Here is a 20,004-nt window from a genome sequence, read left to right on the forward strand (position 1 = left end):
ACTATCTTTGATTGAATTTCTGGCTGTGTGGTACAGTGGTTGAGCTCTGGAGACCAGGGATCGAATCCTCCCTCTGCCATGAAACCTACAGAGTGTCCTTGGGCACATCATAGTCTCTTAGGCCTGTTACAGACTGCCAAAATAAAGCTGCTTTGGGTCTCTTTGGAGGTAAGCTGTTTAAATGATGCATGCGCCCTAAGAATCCGGAAGCTGCACCAAAGCTGCACTCGAGTGCTTAGGAATGGAGTGTGGCTTTGGCACGACCTCTAGACTCTTAGGACCCATGTATCATTTAAATAGCATGCCTCCAAAAAGACCTGAAGCAGCTTTATTTTGGCAGTCTGTAACAGGCCTTAGTCTCAGAGGAAAGGAAAAACAAACCTCCTCTGAACAAATCTTGCCACTTGCCACTTATGGGTCACAATAAGTGAGCAAACACAACAACAACAATCTGGCTGATCATTCTGTTAATTCCAATTTCCAAGACTGACAATCCAAATAAACTTTTGCAAGGAATGAAGTTATTCTTTATGCTAGTGACCATAACATCTGAACTGCATTTTGCTGCTTAATTTCCTGATTTAGTCCTATTTTGGTGTAGTCTTAGGCCATGACTGGGGTCTGGAGAGGGAACATGGTCATGGTAGTGGCTCATGCTAAGGGCTTTTTGGACTGGGGCTGGGCCATAATCACAATTGATGTCCAATCTAGCTGATCCTGGGCTGGGGTTATTCGCCTGTGTCAGCCACAGAAGATGACACCACACCAGGTGGGTGTTCAGTCCCTGAGAAGAAGATGCCAGATGCAAGCACTTAAAGATGATAGGTCAGGATCACTATCAAAACTCTGAGCTATCTAGAAGCTTCCAGTCAGCTGTTCATCATAGGTTCACATTCTCCATATATGTGAATGCAGTGACGACAACTCGAATAACATCAGTTACAAGTAAGCAACCTGCCATTATATACTGATGATCTTTTGTTGTTTGCTTCTAGACTGGAATCCTGTTTATCAGAATTGATAAAATTAATCATTATTTCCTGGATTCTCACGCATGAGTTTAACAGCACTGCACAGTGAAGAAGCTAGTGTGCTTTGAAAGCTAGCATATATAATTTGTGCCTTTTGTTTGATTTAATAAAGGTATTGTGGCAATGTATTTTTTTTTAAATTATTTTATGTGTGTCTTTTGCTACATGTCTAATTCAGCTGCATCGTAACTGAATACACTCGTCCCCCGGGATACGAACGCGCCGCGTTACGAATTTTTCGGGTTACGAAAAAAAAATCATTAATTAATTATTTCCGGGTTACGAAGGTTTCCCCGGCTTGCGAAAAAAGTTTTGGTGCTTTTCGGCGCTATTTCGCACCAAAACGCGGCTTTTCCCCATTAGCGCCTATGGGGATTCGGCTAACGAAAGACTTCCGGGTTACGAAAATGGCGCCGGAACGAATTAATTTCGTAACCCGGGGGACGAGTGTACAATATAGTTATTTTTAGCGGTGACATCTTTTTTCTAACTGATAGTGTCATCTTTTCTATTTGTCTCACCTATGGAAAGTAATCTGAGCTCTCTTTTAGTACAGAAAATCAAATTAGGCAGTCATGGTGAAGAGAAATTCTGCAGAGAGAAAGAGATAGAAATCCCATGAGTGAAGAGCAATGAATAAAAACTAGCAGGGATTATATAAACAGAAACCATTGATACATTTCTTATGTGTGTAATTCAGAACACAGGCAGAGAGAGAGAGTCATTTATAAATGCATGAGTGAATGTGTTTAAAGACAACTGGAATTGCTTACATCTTTTGCACATAGGTGCCTTTTTATTGTATGGATCACACCTTGCAATTCCAAACATTTTCTCCCATTTGGCAGTTTATGCAATAGTTCTTATCCTTTTATAATAAGTGTAGAAAGTCCAAATATTATTGTTGCATTGTATAACATTTGACCTGGATTTGAATGTACAGTAATTATTACATTTTCTTCCGAATAAAGTTAAAACATTTCACACCACAATGAAAGAAGAGTTTTAATTGTAAAGGGTTGGTGGGGAAGGAGGGCAATTTAAACTTTAAATTTCTTTTAAATAATTAAATAAGTGTCCATTAGTACTTCCAGTGCATGTCACTTGTTTATATAGCTTTACAAAGCTTGTCTGAATCAGTAATGTTCACCACCGCTACTAAAATACATCCAGCCATTATGTAATGATGTCAGAACATTCATTATGTAATGAATGTCAGAACAATACTAAAGCACAAACCAATATTTCAAGACTTCAGCAATGGCAGGACTTGTGAAAATACCACATTAGTGCAAACAAACAAAGCCAAGGCAGTAGAGAGAAAACTTGAAAAGGAAATGCTATAAGGAAACTGTAGCATCTCAAAACCAACAATCTGTTTTCCACAGCTTCTGTCATAAATATCTTGTTTCTTCTTCATTTGTTATGTTTCAAATGCTTCCAAACTTCTTTCAAAATTAATTGCTACCTTAAACTGATTTGATTTATTGATTGATTTGCTGTTGTGATTGATTTTACCTGTACTCTATTTTGATCTGTATTGTAAATGTAAGATTCCTTGCATTGGTAATAAGATGAAATATAAATAAAATAAATTTACCAAAAAACAGAGCATGTAGTGTTTGTAACTGCATCAAAAAGGCTTCTCACAGGTTTGACTGGAAGAGGCATCCCTCTAATCTTTATCAGTTGGTTTAGCTATATTACACTGAATCCAGTTGGATTGTACTCTGGTTTTCCTAACCCAAGTTAACATTGACTGGTCGGGATTTCTCTCATCCTTATCTGTTATGTGCTTAGTTAATACTAACTCAGAGCTCCAGGTACTACCATGAGATCAAAGATATAGCCGTGTTATATCTGTAGAATCAGTATGTAGAGAGATCGTCTACCACTTTTGAGACTAACTGAAATAAAGAAGTTAGCAGCATGAGCTTTCGTAGACGTCTGTCTACTTCCTCAAATGCATTTAGTGGAGTGGAAACCAGGGACAGACATATATATGCCATTGGTATCTGAGAATGTTAATTCAAATTCAAAATCCCTTTTCTATGGAAATGAAGTGGCAAGACCAGTTTGGCTTTGGATACTAGCCTGTAGGTGGGGGAGAATAGATGAGTGTGGGATGTCCCCCTGAGGCTGGGGGCCAGATAGTGTTGAAATGTGTGTTGAAATGTGTGTAGTTAGTTGTTCACTAACCATCGTTTAAACTAATCTTGCTACTTCATTGACATACATTGACATTCTCACATACCAATGGCATATATATGTCTGTCCCTGGTTTCCACTCCACTATAAATGCATCTGAGGAAATAGGTTAAAGTCTACAAAAGCTCATACTGCCAACTACTTTCTTTCAGTTAGTCTCAAAAGTGCTACAAGATCTATCTACAAGCATAAGATCAGTGTTTGAAGTGAAGCCGAATTCATGAGACAGAGATTAGGAACAAGGGCAGCCTTCCCATGAGGCAGCGTAAATCCCCAACCTTAGATAATGGAGGAGAAATATGAGTAGTGAATTGTACCTATCCACCACTGGGAGATTCTCACCTCAGATACTCTGGAAAGCATTGCTTGCTCTGTTTTCTTACAACAGCAGATTTGGGCAATTTATTAATACACATCTTCTGCATTGTATGAATCTTAGTCATATGGGGCTACTTAGCACTCTAAAAACTCTGCCCATCTTCAATATAATTTTTACAGTCATCAGAATAAGACAGAGCATGGTTGGCAGTGCTGGTGATGGGGAGATATGTGCACTGCCCCTTCTGATGGTAGATGAATTTGTGCTACTGATGTAAAAGAGCCACTGGCTTCACCTGTCTGTGTTCCTAGAAAATTCAGATAATGTATACCTTCTTCCTAACCCACTCTGTTATACTGTACTGACACTATTATTTTTTCAAGAAAGAAATCCTAAGATTATTTTTAAAAATCTGAAGAAGATGCTTAGAAAATAATGAATATCAGTCTATCACACATGTTTTGCCTCTTTTAAGCACAGAAAGTAAATATATCTATTTGGGTTTTCCACTGTAAACCATTTCTACTTGTCTAATAATGAACAGTAATCTAGAACAGCTGATTAAAATGAGAGAAGGAAGTAGAAGGTTGCGGAATAAGGATGGTAGACTCCCACATTTAAATTCTTTAAACATCAAATTCTTTCTGTCCAGCGTATGCATTTGCACAGTCTGCTAAATTCTTTAAAAATGAACATAACTTGTTCCAGCCAGATTAAACTGATGCAACCATTTTCAGCACAGGATTTGACCATGATGTATCTGTCTGTCATATAAATGTTAAAAATAAGCAACCTCTCAGAAAAGAAAAGGGCTGAATACACAGAGACTCAATACAGATGTTTAAGAGTTAAGCACTCAAAGCTCTGGGCCTACGTGGATGAATTTGCCAGCTTGGGGCCCTCCACAGATGTCAACTTCTTTCTGTCCAGAGTTTGAAGATATCTTCACATTTTGGGAAATTCTTCTGAAAAAATCTCAGGCATCCCTACTGGGGCCATCTTCATGTTTATTAAAAACTCTCTGGTGCCCTCTATGGTGGGAAATTCTAATGTTCTTAGTCCCTTTTATTAATAACCATAAGGCTTTGGCTAGCTAGAGCTTGCCATCTGGCCAGAATAAGAAGCCCATTTTCCCCTTTTAATCAAGGTTTGTTGTGAGAAAAACAGCCAATGAAGCTTTTCAGAACATGGAGATAAATATAATTTAACTGCTAGTTCTGCATATTACACTGCTATGAAAGGAACAGACACAAAAAAAGTCTTTTTCAAAAATTGGCACGTTCAGGCCACTAGCATAGTTAAATAAGGCTTGTCATTTGCCAGTCTATGGCTTAAATTCAGATATATTCCATGTTCCAGAGGAACTGTTAATTGAATTGTGCCTTTTGCTTTTCTTGTTAAATGTCTTCAAGGAATCCTGTCAAATGTGTTCAAGCCTAATTTTTAAAAAATTTAATCTCAAGAAGGCACATTATTATTTCTTCAATAGCCACCCTTGCTCCATCTTATCATAGATTTTTACCAAGAAAGAGAAAATCATGACTTTCCATGATTAACCTTTAAAATGTTATTTTCACTTTTCTTAGTCCTTAAATTTCCTTTTGTGTCATGGAGGTTTTAACCTCTTAGATCATATTTTTCAATTGCATTTCCAACATAATATCTTCAAAATCTCTCTAGTGCACTCTTGACTTTGTGTCTTGACTTTATCTTCTTCAGTGACATGCCATCTGGCAAGAACAACTTTCCAATTTATGTTTGATATGTATGTATGATCTGTTATATATACTATGGCTGTGGAAAAACAAAGTTCATTTATTAACGGCTCCATACTGCTCACTGTCATTTAGTATTTAGAATGGAGTAAGTTCTTTGACAATTTAGTCATAGGACTATCAAACATTAGAGGTTTTGTGAGGATGTTGTAGCATGCAACAAAATATTCTTGTGTTATATCTCTCAAGGTTGATTATTACAATTCCTAGTTCTCTGCAACATCTGGATAGCTGTCTGTTATGCCAGCCTTTTTTCTTTCAGAAGAAGAACACAGCCCATGGAATAAATTATTCTATTTAAATAGAACCTGTTATTTATCAAAAATATATGTTAATTCACTGTCGCGTTTTCACAATAATAACAGAAAGACTTCTGTTCTCAAGTAAAAAGGGAAGAGAACCTACAGATAAAGTTAGCACAAATACTCCTACGTTTGGCTAGGTTAAGATGAGTTCTAGAAGGTACTGATACTTTCAAGAATATTGGTATAAAAATTTGCATAGAAGCTTCCAGCATCAGAGTACCAATCAATTTGAACCTAGTGCGGTGTGGTACAATTTTTCCCATACCAACATTCAGCAGTATGAATTTTATTCTGTTACGAATGCCTTTAGCATACAGTATGTCTTCTGTGGATTTGTCTCTGTGTTGTGAACTGTCTGGTTCACTGTGGCTATTGGACAGCATAGAAATGAAATAAGTAAACAAACAAAATAGTCAATTTCTGATGTTGGTTGATACCAAACCCTGGCAGCAGCTGTTCATCCCAATTTTAAAAAAAGAAATGGATTCATAGCTGGTCAAAACCTTGGCGGGAAAAAAAGCTCTAACCCAGTGCTTCTAAACCTATGGGCCTCCAGATGTTTTCTACTTCAATTCCCAGAAGTCCCAATCAGTATGCTTATTGTTCAGGAATTCTGGGAGTTGAAGTCCCCAAAATATAGAGGACCAAAGGCTGAATCACTGCACCATTGTAGCTTTACTTTTGCCATTATTGTTCTGTGCATAGAAAGAGAGAGAGAGAGAGAGAGAGAGAGAGAGAAGTACCAGAAGGAAAATCCAGACAGATTTTAGGGTGACAGAACTTGTATTAGTTCTGCTGTCATCTCTCTGTCTTCCTTGTCCTTTTAAATTACATTTTATTATAGAGATTCATTGGTTTTACCATGGAATGCTTTTCATGAAGCACTCTTCCAGAGCAGCTGGTTGTTCCCAGAACCATTATGAACATGCATGAATCAGTTTTTTATATCAATACAGAAAAGTCTCTGAAGCTTGACCCCAGTACTGTGGATGGAAAAACTTTTTTTGCGGGGGGGGGGGGGGGAGATCCTGAAATGAGGACTTTCACACTGCTATCAATTTGTAAATTTATAAAGTGAATTAGTCTGGCTATATGCAAAGAGACATTGAGACTCTTAAGTTATTGGTTAAGCCAAGCATACTGCTTGATGTGCACTATTCTTGCACCCATGTACTCCTTCCTCACATTACCTCTGTCCTTTGTCTACAATAATTCAATATTCTGTCATTTAATCTATTATTATTACTATTATTATTTGTACTTTATTGACTAAACTGAGAAACTATAGGCCTGAACAGATGGGCCAGAAAAGATGGTTTCTGCGTGGCATAGGGGCAAATTGATGCATGCCCCCAAAATGCATGCAAGTGGTGCAGACGCTACTTCCAGGCTGGCCAAACCCAGCCCAAAAAGAAGCGGATCTCTGCTGGTGGCAGAGGGCATCCTTGGGACTATGGTGTGTACTTACCATGGTCCCACGGCATATTGGGCAAGGGTGGCTTCAAGCTGCCCCTTTGTGGCCATCTGTCGCGGCCCTATGTTCCAAATCAGAACAAATCAGGATCTCAAACCAAGTTTCATAGTTGAGCTAAGATTGTGGATTGATATGATAACTATAGTTACTATGGTTATAATTTAATAGTAAATCATATTTAATTAAGGAAAGACCTATTTAAAAAGTTGTCAGCCATACATTACATCTGAATTTTCAGTCAGTTATGTTTCCAGGTTTTTTTTTTAATGAAAATGCTCAGAAAATGTTGAAGCTCTATGTATTTGAAGGAATTTTGCCTTTTTGGTTGTTCCAAGAATACTGATGACACTTTCAGTTTGCTTTCAAGTTTATAAAGTATGCATTGAAAGTGATCACTAATACATGAAAATTCTGTCATATATTTAACAAGAAAGCTCAAACAAAAGGCTGCTTTTGCTAGTACAGCGCGCCTGCGTCATACGCGGGTGCACCTTACGCGGCTTGAGCATACGCGCTCAAGCTGCGGGGGCGCGCAGGGTGGAAGGGGCAGCGCGTCCCATTCAATTGAATGGCCGCGCGCGCCCGTTGCGCTCCGTGCGCCGTCGCGCTGCCGCGCCGCCATGCACGAGCCCCATTGTTTACAATGGGGTTTGAGCATAGGCGGAATTCGCCTTACGCGGAGGGATCCGGAACAGATCCCTGCATAAGGCGAGGACCACTGTATTCCATTATATGTGGGGCAGTTTTAAAAGTTCTGTGCATTTAGTGTTATCCACACACCTCATAACCTATCACAACCTCACAATCAGTCTGATCTTCTGTGGAGCTGTAAATATGGCTCTTTATCATATACAGTATTAATTGAAAGCAAATGTAAACTTTAAATATTTGTTTCAGTGAAGCCATACAAAGTTAATGTTCTTTGGACATTTTCCTAGCTCTCACAATAGTTAATTTAATAAATACATTAGTTCATCTTTATATAGTTTCTGGAATCATCTTTTGTGTTATTACTGATCATAAATACCTGCTTCCCCCCTCCTTTTCAGTATGAAAGAGGCTGGATTAGGCCATAAGCAGTGGAGAGTTGGTCCTCTTTCATCAAGATGCAAGCAGTGTCCAGTGGTTTATACCAGCCCTGTTTGTGGATCAGATGGCCATACGTATTCTTCTCAGGTAAGAATAAATGGGGTTTGTCAGCCATTGCTCTAAGTGTATAATTTATCATTTTGTTGACAAACATTCTGTTATTTACTTCATTTAAACAAATGTAAAACTTATTGTAAATTCTATAAAATCTGCAAAATTCAGCTGGCAAATAAATATTCACATACGAAATCATAATGCCAGTTAATCCCATTTAAAAATATCTAGTAGTTAGCATTTAAAATGAAGCTTTCCTTTCTTCATACTTCCAGAAGAAATCAAATCCAACTGTAAAATTGTAATTCAAAAAATTGTTTTCATTTATGTTTAGGCATCAAGGGATAATGTCTTTTTAAATACTGTATTTTATCTCATTTTGTTCAAAACAAGTATCATTACCAGCTCATTTGTTTGGTTTTACAATACACTCATATGAGTAGATAGATTTCCAGCCTGTGTTTGAATAAAACTGTTTAAATTCTATATGAAACATGATAAGCAGTGTTAGGATCTCCTTCTCAGATATTTGTAACTCTGTGTTTCAAAAGTTATTACTGCCTTTGAGTCGACCTCGACTCATGGTGATCCTGTGGATGAGATCTCTTCAAAACCCCTTGTCATCCACTGCTCTGCTCAGGTCCTCCAGACTCAGACCCATGGCAAAGTTACTATGGAAATATTATATGCATGTCTCTTTCTTTGTCAACAATCACTTTCAACATCAACAAAATCCAAATGAAAATTATGTTTGGTTCTCATGGCCAATGGCAGCTGTAATCACATGTGGGCTGTTCTCCACATGGAAGTTTGCTGTTTGCTTTTTATGTCAACCAGAGTGTAATATGACATAGTTTGTTTTCCTGTTTGGAAAGTGCATGAAGTGACACTGAATCCTCTTTCTCTAGGTTCTGAGTGCTCTTATTTCCCAAAATGCCTACAACTCCTGTAACTTAAATTAAACCAAGATGATTTTGGTGCTTTATAATGACTATGTGAGCAGGATACAATGAGTCAAATCACAGTGAACACTTAACTTCATTGCTTAGTCATTTCCTACAATAACTAAACACACTAATGAGCATTTTAAAGATTAACAACAAGCTTCTTGCTCCTTTGCCTAACCTACTAAAGATGTATGCCTTCAGAAAACAATCAAAATGCATAAAGTTGTGTTTTTTTAAAAAAATCAAGATTATTTTGAGAGGTAATCAGTCTTAACATTGACATAAAAGATAAATATTTTTGTTCACTCCAGGCAAAGCTTATTTTAATTGTCCTGTCAAGCTTCAGTGAGACTTTGGCAAGATGGAGCCATCTTTTTTTGCTTGCAATTTAATCATCAAAGACTTCTGCAAATTCTGTAGTACATTTTTTGAACACATATCAATAAACTGCATCACTCTTGTAGAAAAAGTGCTAGTGTAATATAAATTTCCTCATAGAGATTGCTTTGTGACTTCCATGTCATGCTCACATGCACCACTAAACCTATAGAGAGTTTAATGAGAATATTATATAAAGGATGACTTATGGGATGGATGTTTCCAAGAACATAAGGAAATGATAGTGTATTACTTGCAAGGCTACTTTACAACTGCATGAAAATCCAATGCTAGTTCTGAAATTGCATCCAGACATCTGTGATAATAATAATAATAATAATAATAATAATAATAATAATAATAATTTGTTTTATTTATATACCGCTATTCCAAAGATCATAGCGGTGAACAGCAAGTAAGCTAATTAGCAAGTAAGCTAATTTGCCCCCAACAGTCTGGGTACTCATTTTAGCGACCTCAGAAGGATGCAAGCCTGAGTCGAGCTTGGGCCCTTTTGCTGGTCTTGAACTCGCAACCTTGTGGTTTTGAGTGAATGGCTGCAGTACAGGCATTTAACCACTGCGCCACCAGGGCTCCATTAGCTTTAGCTTGTTGAGACATCATGCTAGGCACCTCAAAATTAGAGAATTTGTGATGCTCTCCAAACTTAAGTGCCAGGTTTCACACTCAAATTCCACATGTACCTCAGAATTCAAGAGAGTGGGGTTTGTTTGGCATGGAAGATGATGTCATCCATTTTGCTGGGCCCAGATTCAAGCTGATAAATCAAAACTGCAAACAGATACCTAGAAGGAAAAAAAAATTGAGAACCATAGCTCATAAAACCAGTATGTTAGATGCCTCAAAATTTGACAGAGTGTTTTCAGTTGTCATTCAAACTCCAGTGGCCAATTGAAGTCAACATTCCAGATGCAGGGTTTCCTAGAAGGAAAATGTGGTGCTGCCATAACTCATAACAAATCAGGTTGCGAAAAAAATCAAATACCTTGACATTTGGATAACAAATAATAACATAAATCTTTTTGAAAACAACTATAAGGGAAAATGGAAGGAAAAACAAAAAGATTTAATAAAATGGAATAAATTAAACCTGTCCATCTTGGGATGAATCTCTCTCATAAAAATGTCCATTCTTCCCCAAATCATTTTTTGTTATCTAACCTACCAATTATTATAAAGGAAGAGACTATACCACAATGGATTAAAGATCTGAAAGGGTTTATTTGGAGAGGGGGGGAAACCGAGAATAAGAAGAGTAAGTATTGAGAGGTAGTAAGGAAAGCAGAGGGTACGCCCTACCAGACTTAAAACTGTACATGCGGGCCTGTAATTTATGTTGATTCCAAGACTGGATAAAATTGGAGAACAAAAAAGTTTTGGATTTGGAAGATGGAGGATTAAAACAAGGCTGGCACATATATTTAGTGTATGAGGAACAAGTAAAAAAATAAAGAGTTTTATAATCACCCAATAAGGAAAGATCTCCTGAAAACATGGATGGAAATTTTAAAAATCTTCTACAATAAGCTACCATTGTGGACATCAACGCAGGAAGCTTTCTTTGGCAAGCAGAATGATGAATTAAAGTGGCAGACATATGATTTGACAAAAATAGAGAAAAATGGATGAATTGAAATTAAAGAGAAGAATTAACAAAAGAAGGGAAAAATTTAAATTGGTTTATATATACACAAATAAAAGAGAAATTCAAAGAGGATATCAAAAGCAAAGGGATAGAATTAACAAACAATGAATTAGATGAACTACGGTGGACATCAGATAAGAAGAAAAATTCTAAATTTTACAAAATACTATTAAACAGAGATCTACAACAGGAAACAATAAAGGAGAGTATGGTGTGGTGGGCACAAGATATAGGGCATCTGATAGCTTAAGATATAGGGCTCCAGGCAGGGATGAGAATGGGACAAAAGGAGCCTGGTAGGGAACGGAACGAGTGGGGGATGCATTTAGCGCACACAAGGAAGTCCCTCACTCATTCCGTTCTCCTCTTCCGCTCCCAGTCCATCCCCAGAGGGGGTGATTTTTGAGAACTGTTCTGAACAGTTCTCAAAAATCACCGCCTCTGGAATGGATGGAGAACGGATGGGGAATGGAACGGAACGAGTGAAGGGCTTCAGTGTGTGGTAAAATGCATCCCCCACTCGTCCCCCACTTGTTCCTGGCCCCTTCCGTTCCATTCTCATCTCTGCCTGGAGAACGTGGTGCGATAAAGTTCAGTGTCACAAGATTTAAAATAAAATTACTAGACAGTATCAAATAGATGGTATCTTATGCCAACAAAACTGAAACAAATATATAAACTACCAGATATGAAATGCTGACGCTGTAATAAAGAAACCAGTTCATTGTGCCATATATGGTGGTCCTGTGAAAAGATCAAAAACTTTTGGAAAAAAATACATATGGCTATTCAAAAGATATTTAAGGTACAATTTATGTCACCAGAATTTTACTTACTAATTATAACATCTGTCTTTAAAAAAAGTGGTAGAAAGCCAACACTGGAGGGTGTTGCTCTATCTTGCGACAGCAGCAAAAATAGTGATAGCAAGGAACTTTAAAAATGAACATCCTCCAATCTGGGAAGAATGGATATTAAAACTTCAAGAATTAAAGGAAATGGACAGATTAACATTTATGATTAACAATAAATCAAAGGACAAATTGACAGAAGAATGGCTTCCAGTATTACAATACTGGGAAGATATTTTTGGGATTCAAAAAGATATATTGATTTAAGATTTTTTATGAAACAAACTCAAAAGAAGTATGTCACTATGAATTTATTTTATCTTATAGAAAGTATATCCTATATCCATTTCATATTTTGAGTCATCATATTAGATTGAGAAGTTGACAAAAGTAGAAGCACCTTTCTTTTTTGTTAGATTTGAAATCTGTATGGAGTATTATATGAACAGGGAAGATAATTAATAATGTGGCAAAGCAGAAAATGACCACAACAAGTTCAATGTATTGGGTATATATCGAGTAACATTGTAGTATTGTGTATTCTAAATTCTGTATTTGACTGGATCACATTAAATTACAATAAAATACTTTTTAAAAACAAGTACTTAGGAGATGTTAATTGTTTTGGAAGGTACCCATAGCATTTGTGATATTTGCCTGGCATAATGGCTAAAAGCCAACGATAGACTTGCGTGTGCTTCTTTCTGAATGCATATGTTCTGTAGATGGGTCTTTTATTATTTAATATATCTATGAAGAAGTTAATCTTATTCGTATTTAACAAATGCCAGAGTGAAGGAGTGCAAAACAAAACTAGAAGTACGTATATGAATATGCTCTAACTTTTAGACCAAGTAAAACAGGTCAACTGGTTTTTCAAAGCAACAAGAAGTAGTATGCCTGAACGTGTATGTATGTTTTGCATTTTCTCGACAATTAAATACTAATGAGCATGCCCTTTATGTGATATTTTAGTTCACTTATAACTTTATAAATATTTCAGCCTTGGATAATTGAGTAAATTGAACTTGCTGAATTAGCAGTGTAATCAGTAGCTGTTGTTTAAGAAAAGATACTGCATCAAAAATCAAATTATAATGCATCCTTTGTAGTTTGAGAATACATTTTAAATAAATGATTCATTAAAATCTCTTAGAGGGAGGAGAAAGGGAATATCACAAATTGTAAGACTATATTCCACAAAAATATTGTAAAAGGCATGTATTATATAGATGTATTATTTTCCTTACAGTTGATGACTGGTTTCCATGTTATTTTCCTCATATGGAAAAAGGTTAATTTTGTCTCACTACCACCACCTTTGGCAACCTTTTTATTGTGGATTTTTTTTCCCTCCACAGATGCAAATGTTCTCCCCCTCAGTGCTGTTACTTTTTTAACAATGTGAATAATCTACATTGGCAATTATGGGGTGAAAAATGTGGTGTTCAAATGCCCCTCCCTTTGTTTTTTGTGGGTTTTTCGGGCTATTTGGCCATGTTCTAGAAGAGTTTCTTCCTCACATTTCACCAGCATCTGTGGCTGACATTTTCAGAGACTCTGAAGATGCCAGCCACAGATGCTGGCGAAACGTCAGGAAGAAACTCTTCTAGAACATGATCACATAGCCTGAAAAACCCACAAAAAACTATGGATGTCGGCCATGAAAGCCTTCGACTTCATGCCCCTCCCTTCAATAGGCTATATTTTGATATAATTCTTACGATCCTAGAATGCATCCAGGTGAAAAAGCTTTGAGCAGTACACCCTGTGGAGGTTAGCAGGTACTAGGCTAGGAGGATACAGACAAGTTGTGTTTTGCATGGGATTGATGGAAGAGATAGAATAAGATACACTTGCGTCTTTTGTGTTACGGTTGATTGTTTGACTTGTCTGAACTGTCTAGAGGCAAGCTTGGGTGTTTTTTCTGTGTTTGGGGCCATGTGCTCTGCCTGAAACATGGCCCAAGGGGTGAAATTTCTATTAGGAGGATATGATTCACTAACTTTGTTGAGAGTGGCCCTAGAAGTCACTTCCCATATGCAGTCACCCCTCCTAACATGTTGGGAGACTCACAGATAATCAAGCCCCATTAAAACGGTCATGCTCCATTCACCTCAATGGCAGGTTGTCCCTCCGTGGATCGTCAAGTCTGCCGATTTCAAGTACGCTTTCTTGGAGGGGCAACTGTATAGCTGCTACTTGAGTGTCTGGAACTTAGAACAGGAACTTGGTGAACAGAACAAAGGCAGTAAGTATTTTGCATTAGAGGACTGGCAGGAAAGATAGACTATGGTGAACTTGTGTCCTTTGGGCTTAGCCTGGCGGCCTCTTGCCCAATAACCATCACACCACATGGCTGTTTGGAAACTATTTTTCATGTGAAAACCATTTTTGCTAAACCACAATTTCCTGATGCCTCCTATGTAATACCAATAGAAAACCATTCAGTAGGTAAACTATAACGATTTCTTGTGTTATAAACCAAGTAAGCTGTTCACAAATTTCAAAGAGCCTGTGCCTACTGATGATAGGGTGAGAAGTAGACTTTGTCAGTGTCATTAGGGGAAGATGCACACAGTTATTATTTCTTTTTGCCCTATATGACTGGTTTTACAAAATACAGAGGTTTTCAATCATGATTTTGGAGGAAATTTCAGCAGCAGGAGAAACATCTTTTTATTGTGAATAAGTGCTATATAATTATGAAGTATAGTACTAGTAAAATCTCCTAGGAAGTGTTGTAGAATTCCCCACATCAAATATAAGAAGAGAATGTATGTACAATCCAGTATGAGACAGCAGTTCATTGTTTTGTTCAATGCTTGCTTGCAGGCAATCAACTCCTCAGTAGTTACAATCCTGAGAACGTACAGTTGCTCCTCCATTTTCATGGGGATCCATTCCGGACCCCCTTGCAAAAATGGAAATTTGCCTAAATTCAAGCCCCATTGGCTTGAATCGTGGTGCCCCCCGCTATTTTGTCCCCCTCTGTTTGCTGCCCACAAATGAACAAGGAATAAGAACTTCAAGTCCACAAAAGTCCAATTAATCAGTCACATGCATCCTTAGCAATAGACAGAAAATTCCCTGTCTTACTGGACTCATTTTTTTAATAAATGGCAGGATCTATCCACATGATTTGTTCAAAGCATTACCTTATCATGTTCCTTTCTTTTGTAAACTTTTAATTCTCAAATATAAACTGAAGCATGGCTAACACCCACGTCTCTTAAAATAGTTTTTTTTTTTAGAATTTACATTATAAAAGATGTAAAGTAGATATAAGACTGACATTCTTTCTCTGTTGCAGTGCAAACTAGAATATCAAGCCTGTGTCTCAGGAAAACAGATCTCAGTAAAGTGTGAAGGACGTTGTCCTTGCCCTTCAGATAAATCCACAAGTGCAGGCAGAAATGATAAGAGAGGTAAGTACTGACACTGGCTGACTGACATTAGATCACTGAGTGGCTCATTCTTCAATGAATTAAGCTTGTGCATGTGAAAAAATGTTGTGAGTAATAATCATTTTTTCTAGCAGTGATAAGAACTCTTTACTTTACAGTAGTTTATAAATGTAGGTTCAATACTATGTACATTGTTTCATGATTTTTAAAGCTCTGTTTAGGTTTCACACAGTTCCTGTCTTGCCATGAATATTGAGATCTGAATATCTAATGATTTGGGAACTAAGGATGAGATCTGAGATGGGATCTCTGGTTAGGATCTCCTGTAGTTTTCATTCTAATGATTAGACCTACTTTGAGAAATGGTGCTCCATTAGGTAATGCTTAGTATTTTCTTTCTTCTCACCTGAGAGAAAGAAAAGGCAGGACTATCACCTTAGCCCAGGATGTCGAGTGCTTACCTGTTAGATACAGAAATCACTCTTTGTGATACCTCACTTTTTGATTATTTAGTTAGTATCCACTAGGATACTCCAATAGTGTTAGCATCTTTATCCTGGCTTCATTGTTCTGTATCTCTAAAATGGGTACAGTTCATTTAAACAGATGGACAGACACAGAGCATCCATGGCATGGGCTGTACCTGCCCCATTTCTCAAACTTATGTGCCTCCATGAACTACACATCAGATGTCGTGGAAAGAAAATGAGAAGGTGTGTCTTGTTTTATAATTCAGAATGGAGCCTTCTAGAAATATGTTTCCTGTTTTTCTCCCCAGAATTATTGAGGCATGAAAATTTTCAGCCATGGACTAATTTGGGGGGCTTATCTTTGTCCCTCAGTCTCAATGTTCATCGCCTGTAAAATATGATGAATTAATTGGTTGACTTTGATCAGTCTTTGTTTCACTCTGCTGGCATTTTTTTGAAGCATAAGATTCAGTGTTAAGATTCCTTATTCTGTAGTAAGTAAAAAATGTACAGTTGGCCCACTCCTTCCGCAAGCTTGCCTTCCGCGGACTTGAGCTCATGCAGAAGGCAAGCCCCAGTAGAAACAACGGGGCGTGCGCCATAGGAGCACACCCCATTAACTTTAATGGGATTTGAGCACACACTCAATTCTCCTTATGCGTGTGTGTGTGTGTGTCCATGTCCAGAATTGATTCCCCGCATAAGGGGTGGGCCAACTGTACTTGTATATGAAGGCCAAAATAGGTTGTGGGATGCAGTGAATGAGAGGCTTCTGACACTGGATTCCAATGGATTCCAACTGGCCAGTGGTCAGGAATTGTGGGAGTTATACTACAACATCATATGGAAGGGAGCAATAAGGAATTGGATTCATAACTTGATTTATGTGTATGATATCCATTTTATTATTTTTATAAATATCATATCATATTTATTTTATATATAAGTTTTGATTATTTCATTTCGTTAACCTCCACACTGATTTTATATTTTTTGGGAAAACGGAATGTAATTTGAAGTCGCAGGCTTTAATGACCGGCATCCATAGCTTTTTGTGGGGTTTTTTGGGCTATGTGGCCATGTTCTAGAAGAGTTTCTTCCTGACGTTTCACCAGCATCTGTGGCTGGCATCTTCAGAGAATGCTTGCCTGGAAAGGACTTGGGTATATATATTGTGTGACCTGGAAAGGCAGGAGTGAATGTAATTTCTTTATAAATTAAGAGAAAGAATCAAAGGAACATCAATGAAGAATCATTACTTAATTTTTTATGGGTTACTATGTAGTTTAATTGTTCACACCCCCTTGCACTTCTCCCATCAGCAAATTGTCATGGAGGCACCAGGGCTCACTTCTGCTGTGAGTAAAGCATCCTTGGAGCCACCATTTGGTATTAACAGGATCTTTCATTATTGCCAAGTGGTGGCTCCATGACGATTTACTGATGGGAGAAGCACATAAGAGTGTGAACCCTAATCATGTTTCTTTGACATTTCTGACAATTTCACAGCGATTTACTCATGGTAAGCCTCCCCTGTGATAAAGTCCAAAGATCTGGAACAACTAGATGGGGAAAGGTTTCTGTAGATATGTTTGTGTTTACTGTGTGTATGTGTGTGACTGGATAGATATTTGTGTTTGCAGGCTTATGCTAAAACTTAGTAGTATCAGTAATACAGTGCGCCTGTGCTGATGATATTACACTTTAAGCACATGGCTTTTTGGGATACACCTTCCAAATAAAACAGTTTCATCTAGTTTTCACAGCACACTTTCCAAAGAATGTACAGGGCAATTGGGATCAAATCTGGTTCTTTCCATCAGCCCAAAGCTTTAATCTGGAGGAAGTAAGTAGGGATTTATCCCAGTTTTAAGATGAAATTCTGGATACCCATGCATGTGTGTGGCCTGCACTCCATAGTGATATCATTGTGAGACCAGGGAGAGGAGTGCAGAAATACATTCACATGCATTGGGGGAAGGGGGGGGAAACCAGAGAGGTCACGGCCCTGTGGCTGTGCATACTGTGATTTATCAGGTTGGAAGGAGTTTGAAAGAGAGAATTGTGAGTGGACAGATCTCTCAAAAGCCTGTAACCCAAAGATAAACTGGATTTTCCTGTCAGTGGAGATGTACTCTTAATCCCCATATACTCTTTGAAAATGTAGCTATGGTTCAACTGACCACCTGATAACAGTTCAGTCCACAGACTCTTTGGAAATATTTGTAAATATCCTTAGAAAATTTTGCACATGCAATGTTACACGATAATGTTTCATTGTTACCAAAGCATTGGAAAAAAGATGACTACCTCCATGATCTTAGCTGAATTTCTTATTGAAAACTTTAACCTGTTATACACAGCTTTCAAGATGTGGTATAAGACAGAGGCACTGAATGTCCCAAATTGGTTAGATGGTCATTTCTTATATAGCAGTAATTCCCAAACTCTAGTCCTCCAGGTGTTTTGGACTTCTGATCCCAGAAGCCTTAGCCATCTTGGCCAATGGTCTAGAATTCTGGGAGCTGAAGTCCAAAACACCTGGAAGGCAGGCATTTGGGAATTACTGCTATATAACTTGTAGCTACTGTTTTTTTAGTTAACAGAAGTGAGAAAACTGGTGTTTTAGACAGACTAAAGAAACAACTAAGTCCAATAGATTCTTGAATGAACAAACCTTTTTACAATACATTGGAAATGAGAAAATCCTGAATTCTTTTTCACCTGAAGCGTTATTTGTTTTCCTTACAGTTTTATCTAAGATACATTGTAAAACACTGTAACTGGTAGAGATGCTTAGCAATACATTTGCTAAATTTGTTCAATATCTTTTCATAACGGCTAACCTTTTTAGTGCCTTTCATTTCAGAATATTTGAGAAAGAATAAAGAAACATATGAAAAATCATTATCAGCCTTGTCTCTCTACTTGTGATGATTGTTCAGCTTTGTTCAATAAATATGACAACTTTAATTATGGTAGAATAACTTCTAAAAATTTGCCCAACCTTTTCCACAGCCTTATGCTACATTAACCTTTGCAATTAACTGCAGTCTACTTGTCATTTTTAAAGAAATTGTTATATGTGAATAGCTGATAATTATCTGAAAGTAGAATAGAAGAAGAATACAGAAAGCTTAACATAAATTAATTCCCCATCCCAATTTATTTTTCTCACAGATAAATAGGTGCCTCATTAGAGGGACCCATAACCAATTTGATTATGGTTCTTAGAAATCTCTAACATGTTTCTAGCACTATTCCCCTGTGTTTGCACAGAAATTTTATTTCCATAGCTAGTTCTTCCCACAATTAGGGTCATGTAACATTTACATTTCTACAGTGTGGCAGAATGTCTTGTCATACCAAAAGAAGATGCTTGAAGGACCCTCTAGCTGGGTGTGTGATACCAAGGTAGCTGATTAACATATGCTATACTTCTCACGAGGCAGAAGTAGATAAAAAAATTTTTCTTCCCCTTACAAGTTTACTTTTGAATTTGACTTATGACTGTAGAATGCAGTTGTGCACCACTGCACTCATTTACGAGTCTTAAATTTGATAAGAATGATTCTTTGTGAAAATATAATTTTTCTTTCTAGATTTAAAATACAAGTTTACATTTAAAATTTCTTGAAATAAATTCAAAAATAGGAATTAAACAATTTTATATACATACCATGATTTAGAATTTCTCCAGTGTTATGTATTATCGACAATTTATTTTTCTTGTTTTTCAGTAGTATATATCAGAGATATTTTTCTATAGTAGCCAAAAAGTCTATGTACTAGGGCAAATGCATATGAGATTAATACCTTTTAATATAGCCACCATATCACTCTCTTTTTAAATTGTAGCTTTTTATAGCACTCCACTTCCAGTTTTTATTATTTTGATGATCAGAACCTGGACCATAGTAATAATTAATGATTTCTTATTTCTTCATAGTCTAATTGCCTTATATCTCATTTTCTGCTTGATAATTCTGTAATAGAAAATTCTATTGTTTTAATTAGCACTTTCATTGCC

At 37.1% G+C, this 20,004-nt stretch overlaps 1 protein-coding gene across 4 annotated transcripts in view; it reads left to right on the forward strand.

Annotated features, from left to right (window-relative positions):
* SPOCK3 (SPARC (osteonectin), cwcv and kazal like domains proteoglycan 3) overlaps positions 1–20,004 on the forward strand; it is a 182,470-nt gene that overhangs the window by 124,466 nt on the left and 38,000 nt on the right. For all 4 annotated transcript variants that reach the window (XM_089525545.1, XM_089525546.1, XM_089525548.1 and 1 more), the window contains 2 exons: positions 8,162–8,288; positions 15,411–15,525. In XM_089525545.1, coding sequence (XP_089381671.1) covers positions 8,162–8,288; positions 15,411–15,525 — 242 coding nt within the window. The remainder of the gene's footprint in view (positions 1–8,161; positions 8,289–15,410; positions 15,526–20,004) is intronic.

Source organism: Sceloporus occidentalis, unplaced genomic scaffold, assembly GCF_023333645.1.
Source record: "Sceloporus occidentalis isolate IW3139 unplaced genomic scaffold, rSceOcc1.0.p SCAF_5, whole genome shotgun sequence".
NCBI classification, from domain to species: Eukaryota; Metazoa; Chordata; class Lepidosauria; order Squamata; family Phrynosomatidae; genus Sceloporus; species Sceloporus occidentalis.